The following is an 11,237-nucleotide window of genomic DNA, read 5'->3' on the forward strand; positions in this document are numbered from 1 at the left end:
TATGAAATTTGATGTGAGTTGCGCTACAAAACCTAATTCTCTATCAGAATGTTCTAGAGCTAACATTTGGCTATAAAATCTTACTATGAGACCGAGAACGAACAATAACTACATTTTTCAAGACGTGGCAAAATCCAAGCCAAATGGTTCTATCTTAATCTAAAATAAAAATGTAAAATAATTTGTAATCGTGGATTAGGTAGGACACTACTAGAGTACTAGGAGAATATATGCTTTTAACCGTTAAACGTAACATGCATATATATCCAACCATAAAGTCACAGATCGATGTGTGGTATAAGTATTATATGTTCTCCTTAATGGACAACTTGGTAAATTTTAAGCCACGAGGAATTCCAGAGATAAAGATTCATGATTTCATAATTAATCCAAGAGCGAATGGGTCCTGAAAGGCGTTGAAATCAGAATAGATAAGAAAATGGGGAAAGAAAAAGAAAACTATATTACAATATTCGTTTAATTGCATTAACAATAACACAAATATTAGTATTGTACGGGGTGTCCTACCGGCACCACCTGGTACCGGCAGAACTCCCCGTATGTAAACTTAACCTGCAGGTAATCTGGTCATTTTAGGTAAATATCCTCTACCGGCATTATTTGCAAGACAACCTACCGGCATTATCATGAAGACAACCAACCAAGGGTCACTATCAACAGGTCGCTATCTAACCACAAGGGACCTACCAGATCGTACCCTTGGATTGGTCTATATAAGGAGCACCTCATTTATTGCTATGAGGTACACAAATACTTAAACACACTTCTTTCTTACTCTCTAATCATCTCTTAATCATCTCTTAATCTCTCAGTAATCTTACTTAAGCATCGGAGGGGGGATCCTCGAACCACCCCCGAGGCTAGTTAATCCATTATGTTGTGCAGATATCAATCGGCAATCTCGACAGGAATCCAGTATCCCACAGTCAGCTGTTCTCATTCCACACCCGGAACAATTGGCGCTAGAAGGAGGGGACCTTATCCCTTGAAACGGTAGAACAGTCAGCATGGATTTCTCACAGAAAGACGGTAAAAAATCAAAGAAAAGTCAAGAAAAAGCAACAACCCCACAACCGGCGACAACCTCCAAGTTCCAACCCTCACTTCTAAACCCCGTCCATCCGTCACAAGCACAATCAGTTATCAGCCCAATAACAAAAAACACCTCCATACCGGCACAAAGGGAATTTACAGTGGAGGACGATGATGAGTTAGAAATAGAAAGCCCTGCCAGAGAGCAACCGAAAACTCCGCTGGAACAGACGCTGCAGGAGCGCCTGTCTCCCCTGTCGGAAGTATTCACGGGAGAGCAATTGAAAACACTGTCAGCGGTGATGGCCGCTTTGTCAGAGCTACCAGCCTCGCAGCAGCCAGGGTCGGTCGGCAGTCTAAGAAAGACCAGGTCGACGGTTCCCCAGTTACCTGTTAGGGATCTCCTAACCGCCCTGAATCAAGAAAACACCCCAGAAAAAAGAAAGCGCTCGGATCCGGCGGAAACAGAATGGCCTGAAACAGAGCAAGTCCCCATCGCGGAATACGAACGAAGAGCGCCGGTTCTACAGATAGCTAGACGGCAGACAATCCAGCCAAAGGATTCTCCCCTGTGCCGAGAAATCCTAGAAGAAAGGATGGAAAGGATAAAAATCCCGACAGGGAGATACGATGGGACGACAGATCCGGAGGATCACTGCACCACATTCGAACAGCACATGATGCTGTACACTGATTCTGATGCCATGTGGTGCAAAGTGTTCCCATCCACACTCCTAGGAGTTGCAGCGAGCTGGTATAAGGGCATAGAGGCACACTCCATATACAGCTTCCTACAGCTGCAGGCGTCGTTTTTGTCACGATTTGTGAGCAAACAGAAGAGAAAGAAATCATCGGGAGAGTTGATGTCGTTCGCTCAAAGAGATAGAGAGCCGTTAAGGGATTATCTCACCCGCTTTAACAACGAGTCAATCACTATCCCCAATTTGCAGCAGGAGGTTGCCGTTCTGGCTCTTATGAGGGGAATGCAAGAGTGCGAATTCAAGAAATATCTCAGCCGAAAGTCATACACCAATCTGGGTGACGTCCTGCACAAAGCCAACGAGTACATCAGGGGGGATGAAATGATGAAGATCTCCAATGTGGTAGTGGCAACCGGCGGAAATGTCGGGTACAATCCAGGCTATAACCCACAGACGGGAAAAGGAGGAAACAATTTTCATCAGAGCAATAATCAGCAAGGGGCAGGGCAGAGAAACCAGAATAACAGAAATGCCAATCCACAAGGGCAGAAAAGCCGGCAAGACAGAAGGGAGTCCAGAGGACTCTTTGATAACTACACTCCGCTGAACACACCGCGGACGGCAATTTATAACATAAACAACAAGATGGATGGCTGGAGAAGGCCGCCACCAATGCAGAGTAGGGAAAGGAATGTCAAGAAATTCTGTGACTTCCATAATGAGCACGGCCACCTAACAGAGGACTGCAGAGACCTCAAAGACAACATTGAGGATATGGTCAGAAAGGGGTATTTCTCACAGTATAGGGCAAGGCAGGGCAATGGTAACAACAACTCGGTGGGAGGAAACCCTACCAATTCATACCGGCCACAACAGCAAAATCAACAACAATACCCTAGAATCGAGCAACCATATCAGCCGCCTAGAATCGAGCAAAAACAGCCGGAAACCAGTGCCAGAGCAGAACAGAGGGATGGCGGGAAAAAACCACCCGTGTATGTAATTTCTGGCGGCCCAGTCCACGGAGGGACAATAAGCGGCGCCAGTAGAAGCTTGGAGGAACACAGGCACATGGTAAACTTTCATAACACAAGAGTGTGGCCTAACCCACCCAGCATACCAGTGATGACATTCTCGGAATCGGATTGCAGAGGCATCATTTTCCCGCATGATGACCCACTAGTTCTTACAATTGATATAGAAAATGCCGATGTGAACAGAGTACTGGTAGACGGCGGCAGCTCAGCAAACATCATCTTCTGGGAAGCTTTCAAACAATTGCACATACCAGAGGACGAACTTCAAAGGGTAAACTACCCAGTAATCGGTTTCTCAGGATCTACAATGTACCCAGAGGGTAGTATAAGGCTGCCGGTGAAAATCGGAGAAGGATCCGAAATGCGAGATCTCATGGTGGATTTCCTAATCATTAAAGTGCCAGCGGCCTACAATGTGATCATCGGTCGCCCATTCATACATGACGTGCAGGCGGTAGTCTCCACCTATCACTTGACAATGATATATATGTCGAACCTGGAAAGGCCGGCAAAGATAAGGGGAAGTCAGTTGGCGGCAAGGTCCTGTTACTTGACTGCTTTGAGAACACCGGGAAGAATGGTCCCAGAAGTGAACTTGACTACTGAGCCGGCAAGGCAAGAGATACACTTGACTACTAAGCCGGCAAGACAAGAACAACTGTCAAAAAGAAAGAGCTGCACAAAAAGGGGTCGAACCGACCTAAACATGGAACACTTTGATGAAAGGCCGGTATCAGCACCAAGACCAATGCCAGATGGTCTGACAGAAAATATCGAGCTGGAGGCTGGAAACATGGATAGAACAGTCGTGATCGGTACGGAAATGGGGAGTGACATGAAGGTCAACCTCATAAGCTTGCTGAGAGAGCATGCTGACATCTTCGCATTCTCGGCGGATGAGATGCCTGGTATCGATCCAGAGATAATGGTTCACCGATTAAACGCCGACAGAAATGTTAGGCCTGTACGGCAGAAAAAACGTAATTTCTCCACGGAGAAAATGACAGCAATACAAGAAGAGGTGGATAAACTTCTGGCGGCAGGTTTCATTGAGCCATGTGACTACCCCGAATGGTTGGCAAACGTGGTAATGGTAAAAAAGTCAAGTGGGTCATGGAGAATGTGCGTAGATTTCACCAACCTTAACAGAGCATGTCCGAAAGATTTCTACCCCCTGCCACGGATTGATAGGCTGGTAGACTCCACTAGCGGTCACGCAATGCTCAGTTTCCTAGATGCTTTCTCAGGGTATCATCAGGTCAGCCTGCATAAATCAGATAGGAAGAAGGCGGCCTTTATCACAGATGCAGGAGTTTTCTGTTATAAGGCGATGCCGTTCGGGTTGAAAAATGCAGGGGCAACATATCAAAGGCTGGTTGACAAGGTGTTCGCCGACCAAAAAGGCAGAAACGTGGAGGTCTATGTAGATGACTCTATCGTAAAAAGCCGGAAGGAGGAGGATCATGTTAGCGACCTCCGAGAAACTTTTGAAACTTTGAGAAAATACAGGATGAAATTAAACCCAAAAAAATGCGTCTTCGGAGTAAGGTCGGGAAAATTCCTGGGTTTCTTGGTCAGCGAGCGTGGCATAGACGCCAACCCTGAAAAAGTAGAAGCAATCATCAGTCTGCCGCAACCCAAGAGCGTAAAAGACATACAGCGGCTGACAGGAAAAATGGCCGCCTTAAACAGATTTGTGAGCAAGTCGGCAGATAAGCAAATGCCCTTCTTCACAACCCTGAGGAAAAACAAGAAGTTCAAATGGGGGCCGGCAGAGCAAGAGGCCTTTAAAGCTCTAAAAAGTCACTTAAAAAACCTGCCAACAATAGCAAGGGCAAAAGAGGGCGGCAAATTACAACTGTACATATCGGCGTCGCCAAAAACAGTTGCAGCAGTACTGGTAGCCGAAACAGAAAACAAAGGGCAGCAGCCGGTATATTTTGTGAGCCATGTGCTAAACGGCCCAGAAACAAGGTACACGTTGGTGGAAAAAATGGCATATGCAGTCCTCATCGCGGCTAGAAAGTTAAGACCATACTTTGATGCGCATACAATCGAAGTGCTAACAAACTTTCCTCCCGAAAAAGCCATCAGCAAGCTAGATACATCAGGCCGGTTGCTAAAATGGGCAATAGAGTTGTCCGAGTTTGACTTGGAATTCCGGCCAAGAACTGCAATCAAAGCCCAGGCATTGGCGGACTTCATAGTTGAAGCGTCATACCAAGAGGATGAAATACAAGCTGAAGTATGGGATGTGTCAGTGGATGGTTCAGCTGCACAGACAGGCAGTGGGGCTGGAATAATCATGAAATCGCCAGCAGGAGACATTTTTGAGTATGCTATAAAGTTTACGTTCAACGCGTCAAATAACGAGGCAGAATACGAGGCAGCAATTGCCGGCATCCAAATGTGCCTCGCAGCAGATGCCAAAAGAGTAATACTGACAACAGACTCCCAGCTGGTAGCAAGTCAATTCAGCGGAGAATATGAGGCCAAAGAACCTTCGATGGTCAAATACCTGGAGAAGTTGAGGTCGGTGTCGGCTCAGCTAGAGAAATTCAGCATTAATCTGGTACCCCGAGCAGAGAACACACTGGCAGACGCCCTATCAAAGTTAGCAAGTTCAAATGTCGCCGACTTGAAAAGAACAGTCATGATGGAAGTCATGAATAAGCGAAGTACGGAGTCGGAGAAAATACGGGTCATGGCCATCACAACTACCTCAGAATGGTACGATAATATCCAAACATACATACAGACTGGAGCGCTACCAGCAGATTTTGCAGAGGCCAAAAAGACAAGAAGGGACTCGGTTTGGTACATCATCCTGTGGGGACGGTTGTACAAAAAGTCATTTAGCCTGCCATTCTTAAGGTGCCTAACAGCATTCGAGTCAGCAAGGCTAATCGAAGAGATGCACGAAGGAACATGTGGGAACCATGCCGGTGGAAAACCCCTTGCCATCATCTGTCAAAGGCAAGGCTATTACTGGCCAACAATGTTAGAAGATTGTCGAGCTTATGTAAAAAAGTGCGAGAAATGTCAAAAGTTTTCAGCTGTGATAAACTTGCCGGCCAATGATTTGATGCCCATTCTGAACCCAATCCCATTCGCACAATGGGGAATGGATATTGTTGGACCATTCCCAATGGCGGCTGGAGGGCGCAAGTTCTTAATAGTAGCAGTGGACTACTTCACCAAGTGGATAGAAGCAGAGCCGGTAGCAAAAATAACGGCAAACCAGGTGAAAAAATTCATATGGAAAAATATAATAACAAGATTCGGGCTGCCGCAGGCAATAGTTTTTGACCATGGAGCACAGTTTGATTGTGCACCCATACAATGCTTCCTGGGTTATACAGAGTAAAGTTAGCTCACTCGTCAGTATGTCACCCACAGAGCAATGGGCAAGCAGAGGCGGCGAATAAGCAAATCCTGGCTGCACTGAAAAAGAAGCTAGAAGACTGTAAAGGCAAATGGGCAGATCTTATGCCAGAGATTCTGTGGTGCAACAGAACTGCTATCAAGGAGGCTACCGGCGAGAGTCCGTTCAAATTAAGCTTCGGATCTGAGGCTGTTATACCGGCAGAAATGGCTCTGCCAACCATGCGAATCCAGCATTACGATGAGGAGAGAAACGATCAGCTGCTGCGACATCAGTTGGATTTCATGCCAGAAATCCGCATGAAAGCAGAAGTAAGTTCGGCAGCATACAAAAGCAGAATGAGCAGAGCATACAACAAGAAAGTGAAACATCGGCCTCTAGGAGTAGGAGACCTGGTACTGCGGAGAACGGCGGCAACAGGAAAAGGAAATGCTCAAGGAAAGCTGACAGCCAATTGGGAAGGACCATACCAGATATGGGAGGAAATAGTTCCTGGATCATACCGGTTAATGCAAATGGATGGTACCACGCTCAAAAACTCCTGGAACGCCAGTACTCTGAGAAAGTACTATGTTTGAAGAAAAAAAAAACTGTAATGATGATGTATGAGCAGGCTGATTGCAATAGCAGTCTGCATTTTGCTGTTATGTATAATTAGGGCGGTCCTCAAATACGACCAGTCCATAAATGAAGGAAGAAAAAAGCAAAAAACAAACGCTGCATAAATCAACACGCAAAGGTAATGTATGGATGTGATCAGTAACAGTAAAGAAAATAAATGCCGTTTGGGCACTTTACTGCGAAGCGTAGCAGTCCATAATAAAGTTGTTGTGATTAGTATCTTTGGAGAAAATAAATGCCGTTAAGGGGCACTCCATTGTGAAGCGTAGCATTCAACGAAGTGTATGGATGTGATCAGTAACAGTAAAGAAAATAAATGCCGTTTGGGCACTTTACTGCGAAGCGTAGCAGTGCATAATAAAGTTGTTGTGATTAGTAGCTTTGGAGAAAATAAATGCCGTTAAGGGGCACTCCATTGTGAAGCGTAGCATTCAACGAAGTGTATGGATGTGATCAGTAACAGTAAAGAAAATAAATGCCGTTTGGACACTTTACTGCGAAGCGTAGCAGTCCATAATAAAGTTGTTGTGATTAGTAGCTTTGGAGAAAATAAATGCCGTTAAGGGGCACTCCATTGTGAAGCGTAGCATTCAACGAAGTGTATGGATGTGATCAGTAACAGTAAAGAAAATAAATGCCGTTTGGGCACTTTACTGCGAAGCGTAGCAGTCCATAATAAAGTTGTTGTGATTAGTAGCTTTGGAGAAAATAAATGCCGTTAAGGGGCACTCCATTGTGAAGCGTAGCATTCAACGAAGTGTATGGTGTGACTAGTAGCCGTACAGAAAATAAATGCCGTTTGCGAAACATAACAATCATTTCGAAAGTGTTAGAGAAAATAAACGATGTCAAGATGCACTCCATTTCGAAACATAACAATCATTTCGAAGTGTATCATTTCAACAAGATAGAAATATAGAAAGGCCGTCAACAAATAAGAGTTCATGCTAATAAAATGGAAGTATCATACACAAAACGAAGTAAACATACAATCAAAAAACTACTTGTTATAAATGCATGATTACAGCAGAAAAAACACTAAAAACCGACAGCCATCACCAAAAAATCTTGCGAAGTGATTAGCTGATCACAAGGCACAAAAGATGTCGATTAAAACCGACACCCCTACAATAAAACGGTGTTCTAAGATATGTTACATCAACAATAAGTGCCCTAACAGCATCTGGCAAAAAGTCAAAAGCCAACCGCCTAAGCTAAAAAACCCTAACATGTACGAGGCCGGCTGGGAAAAGTAGAGGATCCGCAAGAAGAGGAGGGTGATGACTGCCAAGACCGTCAAACGGCACGCTCATCACCAGACCAGTAGGCATCTTCTGGAACTTGCAAGGGGGGCAAGGTTCTTTGATTGGCATTGCAAATCACAGCCTCGGGTAGCTCCTGAGGCTCAAAGCCGGTAGCAACCTTGTACAGCTCCTTCTCCTCATACCCAGCCTCAAATTCTTGCCACGCATCCTCATCCAGCTTCTTCACATGGCAAACGACCCGATGAGCAGCGCACCAACCACCGTTATGGCGCAGAGTAAGAATATCATTAAACCAGTCAGACTGGAGAAGCTTATCAATAGCCCTCTTGGCGGCAGTCTTCTTCACCACAGGCAAACTCTGGTTAAGACTAGTCAGCTCCTCAGTCAGACCGTCTGCCCTCTCAGTTTCAGCCTTCAGCTTCGGCTCAACCTCTTCCAGCCTTCGGTTCGCCGCCTCCAAATTCGAAGAAGCACTCTCCAACTTCTTCTCATTAATCTTCAAAGCAGATTCAGCCGCCTCAGCCCGCTTCTTCAGCTCGGCAATATCAATGTTATTCTGCGTCAGCTGCATCTGGTTCCAACGATAGACATAGTACAAATCCATGCTGGATTGAACAGCCTAAGAAACAAAAAAAAAAAAAAAAAAACATGTAGCAAGTGAGTAATCAAAAAATAGCCGGATAGAAAGTTGTAGCAAACTAAGCAAGAAATACCTTGTACAAATCGTTGAAATGCTGAGCAGCAGGGGCGTCAATCTGGCCCTGTGGCCTGTCAGCAGGAGTAACCAGATCCCGAAAAGCACGGTAGCCCAAATCCCCACCGTCCTTAGCAGAATCCGTCGCCACCGACTCCCCACACAGCAGATCAATGTTTGGGTAGAACTGATCGGTGGGTTCGCCGCCAAAAGACCCGAACCATGATTTCATTGCTTCCGGGATCTTAAAGGGGGTATCCTCAATCCAACCGCCGGTACGAAGCGGCAGATGATAATTCATTCGAGAATCACCAGACTTGTTCTCGCTGCGACTGACGGGAGGCATACTAGAGTTACCACCGGTAACAGTAGCTTGCCGGTGCAAGTCCTCAATAAAACCGCCGACAAGACCCTCGTCCAAAATCTCAATAGAAGCTGGTGGAGACGGCTGCGCCTGAAGGGCGGTATCAGTAGTTTTCTTGGCGGCAGACTCCAAGACCTGCTCATTTGCCTCGTGATCGGCGTAAGCATCATCCTCACCAGTGGCCCTTGCCCTCTTAGTCGGATTAGACCGACTGGAATTAAGAGACGACCTTTTTCGGCGGGTTCCACCTCGGCCTGTTGGATTGGATTGCATTGTGGATGAAGGCGGAGCTTGAGAAACAACGACAGAGGAGGATTTGGATTTGCAGGCAGCACTCACACGATTCTTTGCAACAGTGGCAGTAGAGCGACGAGATGAAGCTCGGGTCGAATACGTTGATATGGTGTCGTACTTTCCCTTAGGCGGCGGAGGCTGCGTACACACAGGTCTCCAATTCTCGTCAAATCCGAGAATTTCTCTATCCAATGTTCTAGTACCTGCAAAGACAACGGCTCAATTAAAACCGGCAAAAAACTTATGCAATACACAAAGCTATAAATAGCAATAGTAAGTACATCCCATTCGGCTGAAAATATGTTTACCAAAGCAGTGGGTGTTGCAAAGGCCGACAGCGGACAAGGGCTGATTACCCAAAATATAATAGGCATTAGGGAGCCAATTTCGATTAACAGCCTGTTTTTTGCTGAGGCCGACATCTAAAATGTCACACGCCAAATAATCAAAAGCCTTTCTCTCCCGCCGGCCCAAACCACGTTGGTCATACTGCTCCATTCGAGGCCGGGGTTTAGAAAATGTCCGTCGGAGCAAAAAGCCGTCAGGAACTTGAACGAAGTAAAAGCGATCCTGCCAATCTTTACAGCTCGACAAAGGAGGATGCACAGTCTTTCTCTTCGTTGCGCTATACGCCGACATCCACCCCGTCTCTCCATCCTTCTTCAACCATAACAGCCGCTTGAACAAATTCAACGTCAGCGGCCATTGTTTAAACAAACACAACCAGACATATGAGATAACAGTTCTGATGGTAGTAGGGGTAACTTGGGCCAAGCAGACGTTCCAAGCCCGGAATATTTTCTCAACAAAGGGGTGCAGAGGAAAGCGAAGCCCAAAATCAAAATGCTTCGCATACACAGCAATATGGCCGGGAGGACAGTCGAATATAGTTGCACCTTCATCCGGCACTACCAGCTTATATCCAGCCGGCAATCCAAGAAAAGTCCCTCCATGAACCACATGATTCTTCTTTATGATCAGATCGCGCCAAGACGTCAAAATCGCGGTTGTACGAGGAAGACTTTTTAAAGGAGGGAGTTCTTCTTTCCTATGAACATCCGTGGAGTCGTCGGTAAAATAAGGCTGTTCTTTAGCCTCATCCGCAAGAACTTCAGCGACTATCACGTCGGCCGGATCGTCATCATCTGAACCAATACCGTCGTCTCCAATGTCTGCGTCATCCCTACCAGAAACGCCAGCATCTTCACCATCATCACCCCCATGAGCATCAACATCCTTGCCGGCGGAATCCTCAAAGATGGAGTCACCATCGGAGTATTCGCCGGTAGCCATATCAATATCATCATTAACAGGCTCTTTACCAGGGCGGCGGCCACTAGTGCTAGCCGGTTGTTCGGAAGCCATCCTATCAGCCTGACCAAAAGAAACACCGAAGTTGCCAGTATTAGTTCCATACTGCCCGTGGCCACTGCCGGTGGAATTCAAGAATTCCCGGTAATCACGAATATAATACCGCACCGAAAGGGGAGAAACATCTAAAGCAGGCTCAGAAGCCGGAATAGGATGCTCGCGAGACCTCATTTCCCGTATCATTCGAGCCCGCAGATGATGTAGGGCATAACAACGCTCTCTCTCAGTCTGATTCAAACCCTCGTCATAAACCTCACGAATGGAAGTCCGTCTTAAATTAGATTGAGAACACGGCTCCTCCCGGGCCCAACTACAATTACTCTCTTGAGGAACACTCCAACCGGTAAACCCAGAAGGCTGAGAAGAAGGGTTGTCCACACCCACATTTTTGGTCATTTTGTTTTTAAGGCGGCGGATAATTACAAACAAGAAAAAAAAAAGTTGACACCACA

At 46.1% G+C, this 11,237-nt stretch overlaps 1 protein-coding gene across 1 annotated transcript; it reads left to right on the top strand.

Annotated features, from left to right (window-relative positions):
- The first annotated feature begins 1,028 nt into the window (after window positions 1–1,028).
- On the top strand, window positions 1,029–6,754 carry LOC110788307 (uncharacterized). Its single transcript, XM_056841428.1, has 2 exons — window positions 1,029–6,035; window positions 6,191–6,754. Exons 1-2 carry the CDS (start codon window positions 1,029–1,031, stop codon window positions 6,752–6,754), a joined length of 5,571 nt encoding a protein of 1,856 aa, XP_056697406.1.
- The last annotated feature ends 4,483 nt before the right edge of the window (window positions 6,755–11,237 follow it).

This window comes from Spinacia oleracea, chromosome 4, assembly GCF_020520425.1.
Source record: "Spinacia oleracea cultivar Varoflay chromosome 4, BTI_SOV_V1, whole genome shotgun sequence".
Lineage (NCBI taxonomy): Eukaryota > Viridiplantae > Streptophyta > Magnoliopsida > Caryophyllales > Amaranthaceae > Spinacia > Spinacia oleracea.

Excerpts from the sequence above, each read along its gene's own strand:
- LOC110788307 (XM_056841428.1), top strand. The coding sequence starts at position 1,029 with ATGGATTTCTCACAGAAAGACGGTAAAAAATCAAAGAAAAGTCAAGAA. Across the intron at positions 6,036-6,190 it reads CAAAAATAACGGCAAACCAG|AGCAATGGGCAAGCAGAGGC; the intron begins GTGAAAAAATTC and ends TGTCACCCACAG.